The 21,673-nt window shown below is 32.5% G+C and overlaps 1 protein-coding gene across 2 annotated transcripts; it reads left to right on the top strand.

Moving 5' to 3' along the window:
- Nucleotides 1-9,475: 9,475 nt before the first annotated feature.
- Nucleotides 9,476-19,240, top strand: LOC120073239 (double-stranded DNA-binding family protein). 2 transcript variants are annotated; one of them, XR_005480706.2, is made up of 8 exons: nt 9,476-9,773; nt 10,779-10,844; nt 10,935-10,984; nt 11,091-11,155; nt 18,398-18,489; nt 18,597-18,668; nt 18,758-18,853; nt 18,947-19,240. XR_005480706.2 is itself a non-coding variant. In XM_039025965.2 (8 exons), exons 1-7 carry the CDS (start codon nt 9,771-9,773, stop codon nt 18,794-18,796), a joined length of 387 nt encoding a protein of 128 aa, XP_038881893.1. In that variant the 5' UTR covers nt 9,476-9,770; the 3' UTR covers nt 18,797-18,827; nt 18,947-19,240. The 2 variants fall into 2 exon arrangements, 1 of the variants encoding a protein (XP_038881893.1); XM_039025965.2 differs by having other exon boundaries at nt 18,758-18,827.
- The last annotated feature ends 2,433 nt before the right edge of the window (nt 19,241-21,673 follow it).

Raw genomic sequence — 21,673 nt, 5'->3', positions numbered from 1 at the left:
GAATTCATAGCCATGGCCATTATTTATTTTTATTTTTTTAATACAACATTTATTTATTTATTAGTTTAAATTAAAGTGTATATTAACGGTTAAGTTGTTTTTATTTTTATTTTTATTTTTTTTTTAGAAATAATGATTAAGTTTATTTTTAATCACAAATTAAGTTGTGGATGTTATCAACATTGGATTAAATACAACTTTTACAAAAGATATATGAGATATCACTACCATATTTTCCTACTTATTAGTAGTATTTACTTAATTAAAATATCATTTATTTGGATTTTGTTTAATTTTAAGCTTTTAATTTACCAACTCTTAAATCTAATCGTTTTTTTTTTAAAAAAAAAAAAAGGGTTAAAAGACAACAAAATGTATAAAGTAAATAAATTTTTAAGTGAATATATTTTAATATTTTAATTAATAAAGACTAAATTAATTTAGAAATAACAGTATTAAAATCAAGATTATATTTGAATTTTTTAATAATAAAAGATGGAGAATTTAAACCCTAATTTTATGAAAAGAAAAATATATGTCAATCTACAATTTTTTTTTTCTTTTTTTTTTTTTAAGAATGTTCCGATAAAATTTAAACTCCCCTTTTCGTCCATTTGTTAGAATAATAAATGTTTTCATTTTTTTTTTTTTTTTTAAGGTGCGTCTACGATCAATTTCCTCAAAATTAACAATAGATAAATAAAAGAATAAATTCCTTCCAACTCACTGACTTTAACAAAATGTAGAGCATTTAAAAGAAACAATAATAATAATAAAAGAATGTAGAGCTTTAAACAAAAGTATTCTTTTTCTATAAAAAAATCCTGTATTTTATATTCATTAAATAAGCATAGAAACATTTCATCGATAATTATATAGTAAAAATCACTTACGAAGTTTGAAGTTGCTGCAACTTTCAATATTTAAGGAATAATTTGATGGCCAATGAAAGTGTAAGTTTAAAAAAAAAAAAAATGAGGTTCACTTTACTGACATTATTGTTTTTTTCTGTCATCGATTAAAAAATCATAATTAGAAAAAAGTTATTAAAAAAAAAAATCAGTTACCTAAACTCCGATGCAGTGAGGCTGACGAGAGGGAGAATTGCCTGAGATTTGAGCCCAATAAAATTATGACGAACAAAATTTAAAAAAATTTACACTTTGCTTTTTCTCTTGACTGACTCTCCGTTTCCTTAGCACTATGGCTTAGGGCGCTATTTATAGGAGATTAGGAGTTTAAGTAAATCTTATGGTATTTGGTAAATTTTTATTTTTTATTTTTTTTATTTGTGAGGATGGTAAATACAATTAATTTATATTTTAGGAAAAATGGGGAAAAATCTTTGAATTTAAACTTTAAAACTTGATTTTAAAATTAGATTTGCTTTTATAAAATAAGAAACCATGATACAATTTTGGAATTTTCAAATTTTTTTTTGTGTGTCTCTTTTTTAAATATGGCTTGTGGATATCAATCAAAAAGCAAAAACTAACCATTTTCAAAAATCAAATTTAAATTTCGGTTTCACAATTTTTAGGACAAATATCAATTTATATATTGATCTATCAATTTAAATCTTAAATTAACAATGGTATCAATTTAAACCCTAAATTTTAAGGTTGTATATCAATTTAAACCCTAAATTTTAGGGGTTGTATATCAATTTAAATTTCAAACCAATAATTGTATCCATTTAAACTCTAATTTTTAGAAATGTTTCCATTTAAACCTGAACTTTCATAATTGTATCCATTTAAATCTTAGGGTAGATAAATTTTCGTTATAAGCTAGCTATAATTACAATAAAAATTTTGGAAGTGTTGGGGTGGGGATCGAACTTCCATCCTCGATAGTATATGCCTCGTGCCAGTTAAACTACTCTCATTTTAACTCTAAGTTTTTTGTTATTTGTTTTTGAGGTATGTACTTACCAAATGTTATTTACGAGATGAATAAATTCGAGAGATTTTACCATCTCTCATGTTATCAAGTCTATGAAATCTCTTTCGAAAAGAAAAAAATCTATAAATCCAAATAGATATTTGGTCTAAAACAAATATTGGAACCTAATAAAAAGAAAAAGGTGAACTCGATCATAAATATTTTTAGATGGTATGTCAAAGATTCCACATTAGAAAAATAAAAAATCCTCATAAATTTGTAGATGACCATGTTTGTTTTCAATAAATTTTATAAGGATGTCTCTAAATATTTAGATAACTACATTTTTGCAAATTTGTGAATATGAATATTTTAAAATGATGTTTGTTTTTTTTTTTTTTTTTTAATTGGACTTATGACTTCTTGCCCCTTGACCAAGGTCACATCCCTTGTTTAAATGGTGTTTCAATTTTTAAAAGTAAACCTAATTCATTTTCAATAATTTCCAATAAAACATTAGTTGAAAACAATTAACAAAGCAAATAACTATTTATATACTTCATTTTCAAAGACGACAAAAAAAAAAAAAAAAAAAAAAAAAAAAAAAAAAAGGGATCTAACTATTTTATTTTTATGAATTCCATTTATAGTAATCTTACCTGTTCTACTTTTAAAAATAGAGAAGATTTGAGAGAAATGATATCAACTAATTTATGGGAACTTCACTTTATATTTGCATTGAAAAAAAAAATGTTTTATTTTATACAAGTTAAATAGATTTTACTTTTGAAAGCTACAAAAACATATTGGTTCAATTTAACCATAGTTTTATGAAATGACATTAGTTAAATTATAAGTTTAGTCTTTGAAATCTAAAAGTTTGTGTCAAGTTGGTCATTAAATCGTGAAAAGTGTATAATATTTTTAAACTTTCATTCTTGTGTCTAATAAACCACGATGAAAAGTTTAGAAATCTATTCAACAAGTTTGATATTTAATAAACTTTCTAAGTACAAATATTTATTGATGAGTAAACTTGTCAGTTCAAAAAAATTAATAAAATTTTATATATACCAACATAAACATAGTTCAAGTGTTGTTAGAACGAGCTTAACTCAACGATAATTGACATGGTCTCATTTCTTGAAGATTGGAGGTTTGATCCTCATTTATGTACTCCAAAAAGGAAAAAAATACAGTTCAAGTGTCTTAAATCACCTTCAATCAAGAAATCACTTGTATTGATGTTTTGGTGCGCTTGCCTCGACTCTCCCAACATGTAATGCTTGGCTCACCATTTCATCAATGCTCATGGAGACTGCTCGTTGTCATTTGTGTCTTTCAATCGAGTATTCATACTATTTGGTAATGCAAGGGAAGTAAACATATAAGGTTTCTCTTGTATCCTAGTCATCCTATTTTTTACATGTACTACTCTGATATTGTTTCTTTTCTTTGCAAGGTAGTAAGATATCAGATTTGTTAGATGTCTGAATCTTTGTGCTTATTGTGTATGCTATTTGGAATAGATGCAACATTATGATTTGATGGTCATATCTCTCCTATTTTTTATCTTATTCAATGGTGATGAATCTAGTGAAATCTATTGGTTTGACAATCTACACGGGCTCCTCATTTAGCTCATCCCCCTTTTATCATTAAGGAGACTCCTTATTGGTCAGCCCATTCTCAAGGCTCGTATAAGGTGAACTCTAATGTGACTTTTTTTAATGTTGAAGTGGATATTAAAACCGTTGTTCATGAGTCAAATAGTGATGTTATACTAGCTATGGAAGTCATTTTCCTATAACGAGCTCTATGGAACTCGAGGAAGCCATTGTATGTTTAATGACATTTTGATTTTTGGGTCAAAATTGATTCCAAATTTGGAGCCTTTTGGTTGGAATTATAGATTTATGAATGAGGCTCAAGCTTTCATTGATATTATCATATATCTCTATCACAGTGGTTTGTTCTATCATTGGCTTTATCACACCCCTTCTAGATTACCCTCTTAATTCGATAAGGGATATGAAGGCAGCAGTTGACAACCCTCTTGTGGTAACTACTATCCAACCTACTCCTATGAACCTATATTCTTAGCACTTGTTGACCTGATAGCAATTAAAGAAAATCTTATAGAAATTACATACATAATCTCATCTATCACTTAACTATACATGTGTTATCATCCAAAATATTCATATCTATTTACATCATAGTCATCCAGATAACAAATATTTATATGTACCACATTTGACTCCAAAATTATACTTTGGATCCCAAGACGTGTACAAACAAAATTAAGATTTAAAACACGACAAGGGGACCATCTGAACTTCAAATGACTGGAGAATTTTGATAGTGACTGACATCCTGATCTAGATCCCCCATAATGTCCTAATCTAGATCCCCCCACTGATTCCTTAGAACGTCTTGATCTAGATCCCCCAACTGTTTGACTGGTTCTCTTTCTGCCTCTTCTCTATTGACTGCCAGTTGTACAAACCTGAGAGGTCGCTAACCCACTAAAATGAGGCCTAAAATCTCTCCTGCCAGACTCTCTTGGCATAAATTTCCTCTTCTCCCCTTTGGAGACTTCGCTATCTTGCCTGTCCTTTATCAACTCTCCTCCACTCGTATGGCAATTTCAACTAATTGAGAAAAATCAATCCAGTTAGTTGTAGCAGTAACGGGAGTCTGTATCTCCCTCCTCGAACCACTCTCAAAACGTATACATTTGTCTTTCTCTTTAGCTATGATAGTAAAAGCATACTTGGATAACTTAGTATACTTTTGTTCGTACTCAGCAACTGTCATATTACCTTGAACGAGCTTTAGAAAATTGTTCCTTTTCGCCTCACGATGTGAAACTAGATAATATTTATCTTAAAAAAATTCTTTTAAACTCCTCCCATGACATTTCTTCTTATCTGTTTCTTCGAGAGTCTATCACTCTTCACCATTGCTCCGCCCGTTTCTGTAACAAAAATACTGCCAATTTGACCTTACGGTCCTCTGGGCATCCAGTTACTTGAAAACACTTTTCTAACTAAATCAACCATGCCTCAACATTTGCAGGGTCAGTAGTGCCTTCAAAAGCAATGGCACCCAGTGCCTTCGTTCTCTCAATACCATACTTCTTCTCAAGATCCATCGGTACAGATCCAACACTAGCTACTAATCTCTGAGCAATTCTATCAAAGACTTTATCCTCCATCTGAGGGGTACTAGATTCTCCCTCTGATGTAGCTACTTGCACTATCGGTCCTCTGACTAACTTTGGATCCCTTTGAGGTACCGGATCTCTGGTGGGGTCATGATCCCTTTTAACCATCTTCCAAGTCACTCCGTCACATATACATTATTAGGCTCTTAACATTATTCATATGTTTCTATTCTAATGCGTGATTCTACTTCTCAAAATCTTATGCTCTAATACCAACTTGTCGCACCCCTCCCCAGACTACTCTCTTAATCCGAAGAGAGATGTGAAGACAGTAATTGCCAACTTTCTTATGATAATTACTGCCAACATACTCATGAAAACTTGTATCTTTAGCACCTGTTAAACTTGATTAGTAATTTATAATTCTTTAGAACTCAATACATAATTCCAACTAACAAATAGTTTACTACTAATTAGAAATATCAACACAAACATACATAACAGATTTAGAAACTAAACTTATATACAACGTACACTCTACTTTGTTCTCCCCCTAACATGGATATGAAACTTAAATAAAACGTTATGAGCCACCTAAATTGCAATCTTCCTGAGTGTTTGGGGAGTGACTGATTGGCATAACTGATAGGTCTCGGGATGTCGACCGTTACATGAAGAGGGAAATATTTTAAAAAAGTGAGCTGAAAAGCCCAGTGAGTGACCATCTTATGTAAAAAATGACTATTTTATATAAAACATACTTCAAATCATAAATAATATAAACATGCCTATCGAGGAAAACATTTATAAAATCGTAATCGAGGTTTTGGAAATGGAACTGAAATCGTAAAATACATCATGTAAAACCTTGTAACAAAACTCATTAACATCATTATGAAAAACTCAACTACTCCATTGTCTGAACATGTGAGAGAGTCCTTTTACTCAATCCCTAATAACCTTAGTTGAGAGATAGCCCTTTTGCTTGATCTCATCAACGTCGATAATATAGTCATATGTGCACGCATTGTTGAATTGGGTCCTAACCACCTTACCATACCTCTGGTGTCAAGGATCCCTAAGAACATTGAAATCTAGATACCTTACATACTTTCGGTAGCAACAATGGAGTAGGGTTTGTACAAGGCATAAACATTTAAACATTTAAGAACATATACAGAATATGCATATTTGAAATAATCATACCTCATGGTTTCATATCAACGCATAGTGCCTTATAGAACATGGAGTATACTTGATAAATTTCATCATGCAATAAAACATGACATAGGCTATTGGAAAACACATGCTAAACTCTTAAATAATTTCATCATTTAAAAACATAGATCTTGCGATCAACATTCATTTTAAGACATGCGTTGGAGAAAATCGTAATATGATAACTTCATATAAAATGCCTATGCATTGGAAATCATTCATAAAACTTGCGTTAGAAAACATTTATTAAAACTTGTCATTCATTGTCTTAAGCTAATTATCCAAGGGGTTGTACACCTCTCCTATTTGCGTTTGCCCTGAAAAGGAAAGGTCTCTTGGTCAGTATATTTAGCTCTCTTTTGAGCTTAACATTATCACGTACTAGTGGTTATCACATCATATTTTTTATGCAAAAAAAAAAATCATACTTATGCATCGACTAATCCTTAGCCATCTTACCTTATAACGTAAATGACAATTAGGAATTCCTTCTCAAGATGCTCGGGTAAGCGTTGAAACACTTCTCAGCCTATGCGATGTACTCATATTACCTTCGTCGTGGTTTTGTTATGTTGTATGTGTTAACGTATAATCTCACCGAGTCATCTTCTTGCTTATTCTTTGTATGCAGCTGCCTGTTTATTCATCCACAACACCATTTCAAAATCAAACTTTCAAATTTCATAATATTAATTATAGCATTCGTCTTCCTTCAAAGAAATGCTCATAAACATCTTAACTTTTACTCACCTTAGAATTTAAACATATTTTCTTTCAAAATCGATAAGAAATTCCTCAAAATTTCCTTTGGTTGGTCGAAAATTCTTCAACTTTCAAATTCTTCAGATGACAACAACTCTCCCTTACTTAGGTGTTAGGAAAATTTTGGCAAAACAATCTCTTTCTTAGTTAAGCCTATTTATACTCAGGCTTGCATGAAGAGTTAACTTAATTAATTTCCACATGGAAAGCTTATCCTTTTGTTGATGCCTGAAAGGCTGCCACTTGGCTTACTTATTCGTTAATAAGCTGAATTCCTTAGCTTAAGCTTGGTCGTATGGCCTTGTGGCCATCTAAGACTTCTCCCTTCAACGCATGATCGTCTGCCGCATCCTTTGTCAGCTTAGCCCTCAATATTATACAAGTTGGTCGCATAAACCCTACATACCACTTGCTATACTTAGCCACAATGCACTCCTTGGGTCTCTGGCTGCATCATTCAACCAAGTTGGCCGTATGGCACCTACAAGTTTCAGCGCATGGAACCATCTCCTCTCTCTAGGTGTTAATTTGTTCCTACTTCACCTGAGAACCCAACTTCCATACTTAACATATTTTTTGGCCCTTTTTTGGCTTACCATTAATAGACTTCTCAACTGTCTACGCGTCCACCATGTTACAACCTAAACGCATATAATCATAACACTTAGAAAAATTTTATTCTCTTATATCTCAGACGCATCATTCACTATACATAACTACTTTTGCATTGAAGTTAATTAATATCTTAACTCATGATTAAGAGGTCTTAAGTTTGATTAACTAGTGAAACAAGTTCAGGGGTTTACAATTAATCTTTACATACATACACAATGAGTCTTCCATACATTGTTACTGATACAACATCATAAATACATATTACAATAGCTTAAATACATAATTAAGAGGACTTAAACGTAATTAGCTAGTAAAACAAGTTTAGAGGTTTACAAACTTTCTTTGGGCTAACCGTAGGACTTTGTCGCCCATGACTTAACTACCCATGCTTGACCTTTTGGACACTCATATGTGTGGATTGAAGACCATCCTTTATGAGAGAGTAAAATCTGCCATTCTTTTCAATTTGTCTTCTTGAGGTTCTTTTTGTTTCCTTTTGATGTACTAAAAAAGCTGGACTAATAAAAAAAAACTGGTAATATTAATAAATACATTTAAATGACTCAAATGGTTAAAGATGAATAGCATGTTTGGGAGTGATTTTAAAATTATTAAGATCACTTTTGTCACATTCAGAATCACTTCGAAACACTTAGTTGATTACTTAAAATTAATTTAGTATTGGCTAAATTAAAAAAAAAATGCCCCTAAAGTTTTAAATGTTTTAAAAATACCTCTAAACTTCTAAAATGAGTTAAAAATATCATTGCTGTTAGTCTTGGATAGAAACCATTAAAATTTTGTTTAAAAGATACCTTGAACTTTCAAATGTTTCAAAAATACTTTTCAACTTAAAATAAAAGTTAAAAAACACCCTTACTGTTGCATAAACAGTTAATATTATCTTACCTCTCTATTTTTCATCTTTTTCTCCCCCTTCTCCACTACACTCTTACTCCCTTTTTTGTTAACTATTTGACACTTTATTATCTAAAATGAACAAATAAATAAAATTGCACATTTTTATTAAGATATATGGACTATAATCAGAAGAAAGACAATAAATAAAGCACCAAATGATTTTAATACTTGCAAATTTTAACATATTTGTACGATAATAGTTATATGTGTGTTAATAGATAAATATATTTTTTTATTTGACTATTTATTGTTTTGGTATATTTTAAGAAGAGATTTTGATTTTGGAATTTTATGAAATAATTGTGGGATTTTATGTTTTAACTTAAAATTTTGGTTTTTATTTTGATTGTTGACAAAATTGGTATAAGCTCGGATTTAGAAAATGAAGAGAAATATGAGAGTATCTATATGGAAAAAAATGAGGACATCTATATAATTCGTTTTAAATTTAGTTCTTTTTGAACTTAAGAAACTTCAAACAAATTGATCATCATATTAATGTTAGGTACATTTTTAAAATTTTTGTTTTAATTTTTAAAGTTAATTTTCTCACGATTTCTGTTCAAATACCAATAATGGAGGTATTTTGAACTTTTATTAAAGTAACGGTATTTTTAAAACAAAACTTTAACGATTTTCACCTAAAACTTGGCAAGAGTATTTTGAACTCATTTTGGAAGTTTATGGATATTTTTGAAGCTTTTAAAATTTCAGAGGCATTATCGACACAAAATGTAAAGTTCATGAGTAGCCTTTAATATTAAGTTTAAATTTTTAAATCATCAAAATTAATTTTAAATAATTAAAGAAAATGTTTTAAAGTATTTTTAAAAGGATGAAGTGATTTTAACCCTTCGAGAATCAAACAAGAGACCAATATTTTCTATAATGTACCTAAAACAAGTCAGAATATTTTCTAAGAAAAAAAGAAAAAAGAAAAAAAAAAGTCCGGAATATTTTTAGCGTATTTTGCCTACCCACCGGCCACCGGGCACATGTAAGTCGGATCCCAAAATATCTCGGAACGGTAGTTCGAATTATAAGCACATTTGAGAGGGTTACGATACGAGCGACAAGGAAAAAGTGGGTCGCGTTCCATCAACGCAAACGAAGAAATCCGTCGCTTCGTTTTATCCTCTGCATCTTATAGGGAAATTCTTCAACTGTACTTCTACTAACTGCTAGCTCCATCCTCGAAACAATGGTAATTTCGCCTATTTCACTTTCCTGTTTCCGATTCATCTCTACTGTGTCGAAACCCTGCAGTTTGCGATGTAATCAAATGCTGCTTCAACTTAAGTTTACAAATTCTTTTTTGCTTATTTGCTTATCATTCATTCGAGCCTCGGTGAATCCAATGCGGTTCTCTCCGTTTTGCTTCAGCAATATTTCTTCTATTCTTAACCAGGGGTTTGGCTTTTATCTGAAGGGTTTTTTCTTGCGTTTTCTCCCCTAGTAATTGTATTTGCAAGTTCAATAATTCCTAGAATTAGGTTTATGGTTGTATGACCTAGACCCTAGATTAAATTAGAAACTGATATTTCATTTCCAGGTGAAATATATGAACTATATCTATAGACAAGCTCAAGGGCACTCTACGCAACCGCATTGAGTAGTTAGTGGTTTCTGGATTTCAAAATTATTCATTTGATAAATTTATGTTCACGCTGCAGTTTGTGCCAAATGAAGCGACATAGGATGTTTTTATCTAAATTTCATTAATGGGTAACGATGAAAGGGTTATTTATTTTATGTATGTACGATAACTTTACTTGTTGGCGATGTCATTTAAAGAGAGAGAAACTTATCTCTTCTAGTTAGTTTTTACCCCATCATTTTTATTTTGAACTACAAATGGTTATGGACTATCATTGTCCTTTTTCACAGTATTCATTGGGATAACTATTATTATTATTATTACCTATCACTCACTTTCTCCGTTCCCTTGTCAATATTTTGCTCCAATCCTCAGTAGAGGACCATTAAATGACTGTTGTTTTACTATCTTACCAAGTGATTTCGATCTTATAACTTATAAGTTTGATTATTTAGCTTGCGAAGGCAAGCTTAGCCGCTTATCTGATCAAAGTAGAACGTGCCCATGACTTTCAATCACATTTGGCATCCAATAAATTCGATCTTTGTGGCATATTCTTCTCTCTGTTGGATCTCTGTTGAGTTTTAAATGAAATATTTGACCCTCATATAGGATGATCCTGAACTTGAAGCAATCAGGCAGAGAAGAATGCAGGAACTCATGGCCCAGCGTGGCATGGTAAGCTGTAAGCTTTTTGTTTGCATGCGTAATAATTGCTTACATTTTCCTTGTTCATGGACATCTTTGCTGACCTCTAATGACGATTAGGGAAGCCAAAATAATCCTGAACAACAGAAGGCCCAGGAAGAAGCTAGGAGGTTCTCAATTTTATTTTCATTATTTTGTAGTTGATTTTTAGTTTCCACTTTTATTATTCAAGTTTTGCTTTAATATGCATATTATAACAATTACTTTCACTTTCAGTGAAGCAGAGGAACGCAGACAAATGATGCTCAGTCAGATTCTATCAATGCAAGCGAGAGAAAGACGTAAGTTGAAACAGAAAAGTTATTTTCAGAGTGCTTTGTTGAAATTTATTTTTCAACCTTGGAGTAAGCAAGTTTCTTCTATCTATGTGATCTATGCGATCTCTGGTTGTCTCAATACAAATTTTTTCCTTGCTATTTTTGTTTGATATTTTAGATCCATCTCACATCCTGAGTTAATCATGAAAGTAATGTAATTTCATGTTATGATGCTATTAATGTGTAGTTGAATATTGTATTTATATAGTGACCTATGTGTCTGAGCGGTATTTGATTATGGATGGAATTTTGAAAATTAGCTGGTTCAATCATTTAATTGACTTGGAAGTAAGGGTAGGTGTGAGGTTAGTTGATGTAGCCTAAATGGGTGTGAGGTTAGTTGATGTAGCCTAAATGATAAAAGGAGAGAAATCTCCAAGAACCAAGATTGTGAATCTTTTATTAGAATGAATAATTTATTTGATACAAGAGAGGAAGGTTCCTATTTATAGAGTTTTATTACAAGTGGAGGTAAAAAGGGAATTAACCTAGAAGATTATCTAATTATCCAATTAACCCCTATTCTTCTTACATCATTCTATCCCTCCAAAAGGAAAACTCGTCCTCGAGTTTTAAAAAGAAAAAAAATTATGAAGCAAACAAGGAATGAAATAAATAAACTTGTTCCACGGAGTTTGACCAAACCAACCTCCTATATTTTGAACTATATTATGATCAAAGATATAAATTCGAGACAAAAAATCTAATATTGCCACCCAAAGATGAACTTCTCCATTGGCCACAAACCTAAAAAATATGTTTTCTTCAAGCTCCTTCAAAACCGTATTCAAAGGACTTATCACTAAAAAATCACCTTCCAAAGAGAATCGTTCAAGAATCGCGTCTTCTTTATCATTCGATTCAAGTTCTTGGTTAGTTTGGTGATCCATTTCCACCGCAATTAGTGTGTCATTCTTGTTCGATTCTTGCTCGGTGTTAGATACTTATTTTCCATCTTTTTCGTTGGATTTTTCTTCACTCGCTACTATTTCCAAATCAACATTTTCACATTCTTGTTTTTCTTCAATTTTTATCTTCAAGAGTTTCTATTTGAAAATTTTCCAACCGTGATTCCTTTGTTTTTTCTTCGATATATGAAATCAATCTGTTATTGAACTCTTGCAAATGAATTGATAGTTGATCAATATATTGATTCATTTTTCCTAATGAACGTTGGATTTATTTTATTGTTTTATTTATTTCCTCCAATGCTACAGGATCAAAGTAGTCATTTTGTTGGATGCTTGAATATATTTTAATCTCATAGTGGGCATAGGACTCATCCATTGATTTTCTTGAATCAACATTTTTTGATCGTGTTTCATAATCAAAAGAGTAATTTTGAGTCTTGAACATTTTTCTTGGCTGTAAAAATCCATTCTTGATGATTCTTTAACTTATCTAACTCCTAATCTTTACATTGATTTCTTGAAAAATGGGTTTGATTTGATCGTTGACCCCTTTTTCGATATTGTTGTCTTCTTATTCCGTCCCAAGCTGCCTTAGAAACATCATCGGAGTCACTAGAATCACTAGAATCAAATTTTCTATGTGGACAACGATAGGTTCTTTGAGAAAATCGAGTATGGGCAAAATCAGTTTGTGGAATTCTTCTTCTGAATCACTTGAGTCAGAATTCCAGTACTGATTTTTGAAGTAAAATTGATTTTCTTGCCTATACCAACTGCTGATTTTTTTCTTGGACGTCCTCTTTGATCGACAATAGTATATTCTTGCAAAATCTTGATAAATCTTTGGTTTCTTCTTTCTTTCTTGGAATTTCAAGAGTCCCCCCTAATTAGATGTGTGTTGTTTTGGCAACGAGCACAACTCACGAAGCTCCCTCTTGCAATCAGCGATGCCAAGAGTTTCCCGGTTTTCCATTGGCGGTAGTCAACGTTGGCCTAGGCGGGTGCTCTGATACCAAATTGATGTAGCCTAAATGATAAAATGAGAGAAATCTTCAAGAACCAAGATTGTTAATATTTTATTAGAATGAATAATGTGTTTGATACAAGAGGGGAAAATTCCTATTTATAGAGTTTTATTACGAGTGGGGGTAAAAAGGTTATTAACCTAGAATATTATCTAATTACCCAATTAATCCCCTATTCTTCTTACATCATTTAATATGGTGTAATTAGAAGTTTTATCTTTGAAGGATAGTTAGTTTAATAGTGGTTTGTTATGAATTGATTGTTTTAAATTTTTTAGTTTTGTTTGTAATTCTGTTATGTAAACAGAACCTATACTCTGTTTTCCTATAAATAAAGGCTTCCTCCCCTCAATTGAGGAAGAGATTCATTTGGATAAAAAAGGTTGGTTTGACACCAAAAGTGGTATTAGAGTTTGTAGGGAAAGGAGCTGCTCACCCGAGAGAAGGAGACGTTCAAGCGCAAGACCAAGAGGTGGAAGAAACCCCCACCCTCTCCAAGAACGACAACAATATGCTTGCTGTCTGTTGAAGATTCCTTAGAGAGAGTTTATGGATCATTGAATAATCTTCGAGAAATGGTGGCCATAATCGTGAGAAAGTTGGATGCTTTGATGGCACCAATCCAATATGAGGAAGATACTCCGACATTCAATCAAGCATGGGGGAGAAGGGGTAGGCCTGGTGTTGGACAGCCAAGAAATATTCAATTTCAGTAAGAAATTCATCGAGAAGAGCCTCCAAAATTGAATAGGCAGTTCCAAGAAAATCCAAGAAGATGTTTGAATAGGCAAGAAAGGTAGCAAGAATTCTACGATTGGGATTCTTTGAGTGAAAGTGACCAAGGAGAAGAGTTTTATGCTCCAAGAAGAGGAAGAGAAGGAAGATATGAAGCTAGAGGTGATCCGCATGACTATAAAATGAAGATTGACTTACCCTTTTATAATAGTGAGCGTGACATTGAAATGTTTCTTGATTGGATCAAGAACACGGAGAATTTTTTTGAATACATGGGCACACCGGATCACAAGAAGGTACGACTAGTACAATTCAAGTTGAAAGGGGGAGCTTCTGCTTGGTGGGATCAATTGGAAGTCAATCGGCAAAGGCAAGGCAAGAGGCCTATCCAAATGTGGGAAAAAATGAAGAGACTGATGAAAGAAAGGTTCCTTTGTCCCAATTACGAGCAAACATTGTATAATCAATGTCAAAATTGCAGACAAGGCCCACAGACAGTAGCAGATTTTGTAGAATAGTTTCATTGCTTAGGAGCAAGAACTAATTTGACCAAGAACGAGCCATGCCTAATTGCATGGTTCATTGGAGGGTTGAGAATGGACATCAAAGAGAAAGAAAGCTTCAACAATTTGATTTATTAGCTGATGTGATTTCTTTTGTTGAAGCGGTGGAGGAACTCAATGAAATTCGCTCCAAGAAAGCTTCAAGAAAGACCTTGTGGGATGCATCCACAAGTAGGAGAGCGAATTCCTCAAATAACATCATGAACCAACCAGCATCAACACCCTCGGCCAAAGAAAAGGAGAAAAAAATCTTGAAGGAACCATGGAGAAAACACTGAAGCAACAAACAAAAAAGAAGTCCCAAAACCCTTACAACCGACCTTCATTGGGCAAATGCTTTCGATGTGGCCAAGCTGGCCATTTGTCCAATGAGTGCCCTCAAAGGAAGACAATAGCTTACATGGAAGATGATGAAGAAATCTTAACTGAAAATGGTGACATAGTTGAAGAAGAAGCTGAATTCATTGAACTAGATGACGGCGAAAGGGTATCTTGTGTTCTCCAAAGGGTGCTAATTGCTCCTAAAGGAAACCCCAACCCGCAACGACATTGTCTTTCCAAGACAAGATGTACAATCAATGGGACAAAGTGATTATAAAAAGTGGAAGTAGTGAGAACTTTGTCTCCAAGAAGCTAGTGACAGCCTTGAACCTCAAGGTAGCAGTTCATCCAAACCCTTATAAGATTGGTTGGATGAAGAAAAGTGACGAGGCATAAGTAAGTGAAATTTACACCATTCCTTTGTCAATTGGCTGTAGTTATAAAGACCAAATAGTATGTGATGTGTTAGAAATGAATGTATTTCACATACTGCTGGGAAGACCATGGTAATATGACACTTGAACCTTGCACAAGGGGAGAGAAAATACTTGCGAATTCCATTGGATGGGAAAGAAAGTGGTGTTACTCCCATTGAACAAAAAGAACAAGGATGGAGCAAATTCAAAGAATTAAGACAGCAGCCACTTGTTTACTACAATTAGTGGCCTGATTTTGATGAAGGAAAGGGAGGCTGATATTCTAGGACTTGTTGCTGAAAAGTCCAAAGAAACTCAAGAAAATGAAGTTCCTCTGGAAGTGCAAAGATTGTTTGAGGCATTCCCTCTTATAGGGGAACCCAAGGGACTACATCCATTGTGAGACATCCAACATTGTATCGATCTAATTCTGGGAGGTACGCTATCAAATTTACCTCATTATAGGATGAGTCCTAAGGAGTATGAAATCCATCATCAACACGTTGAGGAGTTACTCAAAAAAGGGCATATTTATCCAAGCTTGAGCCCGTGTGCAGTGCCAACCCTACTTACACCAAAAAGGGATGGTAGTTGGAAGATGTGCGTGAATAGTGGAGCTATCAATCGAATCACATTGAAATATCGCTTTCCAATACCCCGAATAAACGATTTGTTTGACCAACTTCGAGGAGCCTTAATATTCTCAAAAGTGGACATGAAAAGTGAATACCACCAGATTCGAATAAGGCTGAGGGATGAATGAAATATTGCATTTAAGCCTTACTTCTCATTCACAGACCGATGGCCAAACCAAGTTAACGCATTGAGTTACCTTGTGATTACATATTAGTCCAATATTCAATATTGGTGATCTCAAACCTTATTTTGCTCTGATGACTTCTAGTTGGTGTCCTAATTGTCATCCTCGAGGATGAGTCTGATTTTAGAGGGTGGAATATGGTGTAATTAGAAGCTTTATCTTTGAAGGATAGTTAGTTAGTTTAATAGTTGTTATGAATTGATTGTTGTTTTAAATTTGTTTGTTTTGTTTGTAATTCTGTTATGTAAACAGAACTTATACTTTGTTTTCCTATAAATAAATGCTTCCTTCCCCTCCATGGAGGAAGAGATTCATTTTGATAAAAAATTCATATTTGGTTTGACACCATTAGTACAACAGCTTTGGTGGCGGCTGTTGGTGGGAATTGTGGAAATAAGGTAACAGAAGGAGACCTTTAAGAGAAAAGTAGGAATTTGCGGAGATTGATATTTTCAATACATTTGCAGCTTTCAATTTGTCTACAACTGAGAAAGAGTTCTGTTATTTCCTTTCATTTTCTACATGACAATTTGAGGTTTGTTGTCTTCTCCCTTGCCTTTTTGGGCCCTCCTTCATGAATGCAATTATTATTATTTGGAAGGGAAACATAAATAGTATTTATTTTTTGATTTGGCCGTGATTAGAATTCTGTTTACTGTATGAGTACACAAGATGTTTAAGAGGTTCACATGGACATTAATGTTGGCATCGATGTGGTAAAAAGGTTCCAGAAAACTCATTCATGTACTCATTCCTATGCCAATAAAGTTAGAAATGTTGGCAACATATTTCCCAAACTTTTGCTTGAGTTGGGTTTTCAGTTATTTAGGAGAAAGTCGGAGAAACTTTTGTTGGCCATGGTTTTAATAGTGCAAAAGATCTTTTGTTTAATGCATCCAAGGCTATCGTATAAGGAAGTGGCACTGTGACTGGAGAGAAACCAAATTATTTTTCATGAGAAGTGGTGTATGGAGTGGGATGAAGCTTTGGTCATAGCTGAGTTTATTGCTAGTTCAATTTAGATCTATGTTGGTATGGTCCATGGACTTGGCTTGGAGTTGCTTGACCCTCCTACTTTTCACTGCCTCCGTCATGTTAAAAGTATTGATACAATTAAATTTATATAACCTGTCAACTTAAACTTTTGGGTTGATTGATGATTTAATATGATATCGAAGTAGAAAATTATGTAATTTCTTCACCAATTAATATTGTTTTCCATTTGTGAGCAACAAATCCAATAAATCTAAGCGTAGCGCTTGGTGTATTGATTTTTTTTGGAAAGGGAGTGTGCGAGTTGTTTATTTCAAGAATAGGTTGGATACAACCAACGGTACTTTTCTAGTTATAACTACGAAAAGGTGCATGATCCCGCGAATTACTTTTGACAAAATGAAGAAATCATATTGAAGAACCATAGCATTTCGTGATTTAAAACAGTTCATCACGGAAGAAAGGACTCACTGAGCCGAGATCACTAACTAATATTAAACTAATACTAAACTAATACTAATAGAATAGAAAAGAACTGTCTTTTCTGTATACTTTCCCTGGTTCTGTTGCTACCGTGGGCTTTACGCAATCAATCGGATCATATAGATATCCCTTCAACACAACATAGGTCATCGAAAGGATCTTGGAGAAGCTCAGAAGTGAACTATCAACTTAAGTTTTTGGGTTGATTGGTGGTTTAACAAGTGAAACAATCATATAAATGTAGTTCATTGTTTCACACCTATATTTTGAGGCTTTACACAATTTGATTAAGTTTACATTTTCAGTTGTTTGTGTTTCCAACATTTTGATTGATGGTTGAGATTTGTACATGAGCTATCTTATCAAAAAGAGATATGTACATGAGCTTAAGATATCAATCTTTTGTTATGCTTATTTTCATTTATTTATTTTTTTAATAAACTAATTGAAATTATAATAAACCACTTCTACAAAAAGAGATGACACTGAACAAAATAAAGGGTAGATCATACAAAATTTCCGGCCAAAAGCCACAAAGGGAGTCTAAATTATAATTGTTGTTTATCGTTTCACAATTAGTTTGTATATTATTATTTCTCAATTGAAGTTGAATACCTGTCAATTATACTTTTTGCAACTGAGTAGATTTGTGGTTTTTGCATGGGTGCCTTTGGCTATATAACGTAATTATCAAATGAGATTGCTGAATTAAAAGTATAAAGATTATGGATATTTCTTTTTTGTTGGATGTTTATGTTACCAGATCTGAATTTGCCTTGAGCCTTATTTTTTAAAATTAGATGTCATTCTTGTCAAACTGTAGTTTGCTATTAGCTGGCACGGAGTTGGAACAGGCAAATTATGCCCCAGTTGGTGATTATTGAATTTAGGTTACTGGCTGTTTTACCCTACTCATTTTTCCCCCGTGCTTTTGTGCAGTTGCTCGGATTGCATTGGTTAAACCTGAGAAGGCGAGAGGTGTTGAAGATGTTATACTAAGAGCTGCACAGATGGGCCAAATTGTAGAAAAGGTACTAAAGTATATCGTTTCAGTTTCTCTGGCAAAATTGTTGCACCTATATTTACTTTAAAATATAACGTTATGAATGAAACAACGGACTTTACCATTTCTTTTCAGGTATCTGAAGAGAGGCTTATAACTTTGCTTGAACAGATCAACAACCAGACCACAAAACAAACGAAAGTCACTGTGAGTTCTCATTGCTTACTTTATGGTTGTGACTGCTGAAATATGGTATGTCGTCCTAACGGTCTTTGTATATTTTCATTATTCTTCAGATACAAAGGCGTCGAAGTGTTCTTGAGGATGACGATTAGCAAGTGAGAAGGATTGCACACCTTATATGATGTATGCATATACCAGCAGTCTTGGCTGTATGTTTATTGCTTGTGCGACACAATATCTACCTTTTTATGTATTTACTCTGCTGCATTACTTTATCATGATCCCCCATATTCTCACCTCAGAATGCGAGAGCTCCTCAGAGTTGGCTGTTATTACGCCATTGTTGCAGTCAAATTCGCCAAACTATTATCCTGTATGACAGTGTCAGGTTATTGTTTTGCTTTCTAATTTGTGATTGTTAAAGAGGAATTTAATTTCCTTCAGTTCTGAGTGTATTTTAATCAAGAGATTGATCTGTCACTGTCTGATGCAATCCACACAAATCTGGAACCATTGAATACAGCTCTTGATGAAGGGTTGCTTTGGATTGCTGTTTACAAGTTAAGTGATGAAACATGAAAGTGCATTTAGTACCATCTTCTGTTTCAATATAATTGTGGAAGTTAGCAAGTTCAAATCCACATAACAAGAAAACTGGAAAAAGAAGTCTACTTTCATGGGAGGAAACACAGATGTAACAAATGTTTGGTACTTAAGCTAGGCCCATCACTTAAATTGAGCATTTTCTCTTGTCTTTTTGTTATGAGTTTCTCTTTCTATTAGTTCTTTTTATTTGTGATGTGATATGTTTATTTTGATAATACCATGTCACATCATTCCATTTATGATTTTGATGGAAACTTTTGATTGAAAGCATGGATATGGATCCCTGTAGATAAAAGATAAGGTGTTGGAAAAAGATGGTGAAAAAATTCCTCACAAAAGAAGAATATTCCTGGTTGAATGTCAAGTATTCTTACCTATTTCACAGAAAAGAGGAATGTAGTAATTGCATATGGTTACTCTATAATGCAAAAATAATCTTTATGACCTATGATATATCATTTTTGTGGGTGCCCACTAAATGTTTTTTTCATGTTATGCAAAATCAGATCGGACTTTTTCTTTCTTTTCTTTATCCTTTTCCTTTCTTTTTTCTGCCTTTAAATATCTTCACCAATTAATGAAGAGAGGATATGAATTCAAAATTTGGTTTAAACACCACTTTGGAGGACTTTCAAAGCTATTTTTTTTGTTGGATGTATAATAAATGAATATGTTTTTAAAATTTATAGTGAAAAATACTAATAAATTACAAAATGTTTTTGAAAAATTATCAATAATCTGGCAATGTAGATTAAATTTAAGATTGATTGAAGGTAGAGTAGGTTAAAGTTGAACAAACTTGTAGAGGGATCAAAATAATATTTTAACTAATTTTGATTCTCGAGGTAGCTCTAATCCTATATTTCAAAAATCTTGTTGGGTTTATTGTGAATTTGATACAAAGATAACACGAGATGAGAAAAAAATGGTACTAGAAAAACATGTCTCATGAATGTTTAATGTAATGACCCGATTCCCTAGGATTTATACTAGGATGTTACTATATGCATGCATAAATCTAAAAATGACACTCCATCAATTGGCTAAAATCGAATAGAGGACATAAAATAGATGACTTTTATTAAAACTAAATAACTGAAAATCATTAATCAGAGTATCCTTAATAAAGATAAAGCATCACCAAAAATTTTTGTCTAAAACAACCAACAATGCAAAAATTGAAAGTTTTCTAAATTCAGAGAATATGAGCGGAAGCATCTGTCTAATCTGAAGGTAATGGAATAGTGGAAGCAAATGATCGCTTGTGTTTAAGAATTCGTTTTTGAAATTTAATAAAGCAGAGAAAAACAGAGAACTATGAGGATAAACATTAAACCTTAAGTATGCTTTACTATGTATGATCACAGAGGAAGGACACAGTGTATATACCCTTGAAGATATTCAATCTTCACAAATTTCTCTCTAGTGGTCACGATCAGTGAGAGTCCTCTTTGTCTTGAACAATTTCTCATGAACATAGTCAACAAAATGCTCCTTAGACACTACCACAAGAACTATCTTGTTATTCTCAAGGTGAGAATCATATTAGTGGTGTGGGCTTGCTTCTTTATTTTGATGAAGGGAGGAAGTGAGATTTTTTTTCTGTGAGAGAATTGTACAGAGGAAGAAGATGAGGCAGAGAGAAAGATCCTTGATCAGAATTTCACATTCACTTTTTATTGATAACTCCTTTGTCATTTTCTTATGACAGAGTGTGTGAGGGAGTTATCACATGACTCCCATCACAACATGAAATAACTCCGAAGGGAGTTATTTCTCAATTTTAATTAATTCAATTATATTAAAATTAAATACAACCATATATTATATCCCATATAATATATAACTTGTAGGTATTATATCACATATAATATTAACTATAGATTATATTCTCTTATATATCTTACAGTTTCAATATGAATAATATTAATAATAATTTCAACCTATAGTTTTTATATGAATCTTATTCATATAATTAATATTTGAATCATATTCAAATAACATTCTCTCATATCAAATTATATAGTTTTAATATGAATCATATTCATATTAATTTTAACATATAGTTTTTATATGAGTCTCATTCATATAATAAATATTTGATTCATATTCAAATATTTATCTTTCATTAAACTTTATAATATAATGTATCCGCATATATTATATTAATTGTATCTCATATAATTAATGTCTTTTAATTAATCCGAACAATTCAAATTAATCCAAGATTAATCGATTCTCATTAAACCCTTATTGAGCTAGCAAGGGGACTTTATGGATCTACAGATTAGAAGTTCCAATGATACGAGATTAATTGATTAACCTCTTTAATTAAATTAATCAACATTCATTAACTGTCTGTCACTCCACTAAAGACCGACAACTGCACTCTTCGTACTGTAGATATATTTCTATGTCCATTG

The sequence above is a fragment of the Benincasa hispida genome, chromosome 3, assembly GCF_027475165.1.
Source record: "Benincasa hispida cultivar pf3 chromosome 3, pf3_genome.v1.1, whole genome shotgun sequence".
Taxonomy (NCBI): domain Eukaryota; kingdom Viridiplantae; phylum Streptophyta; class Magnoliopsida; order Cucurbitales; family Cucurbitaceae; genus Benincasa; species Benincasa hispida.
This window is presented reverse-complemented; position numbering and strand designations above follow the sequence as displayed.

Bases quoted from the DNA above. Each gene is read 5' to 3' on its own strand.
- LOC120073239 (XM_039025965.2), top strand. The intron at 11,156-18,397 runs GTAAGTTGAAAC...GCTTTTGTGCAG, and splicing joins AATGCAAGCGAGAGAAAGAC to TTGCTCGGATTGCATTGGTT. The intron at 18,490-18,596 runs GTACTAAAGTAT...ATTTCTTTTCAG, and splicing joins TGGGCCAAATTGTAGAAAAG to GTATCTGAAGAGAGGCTTAT.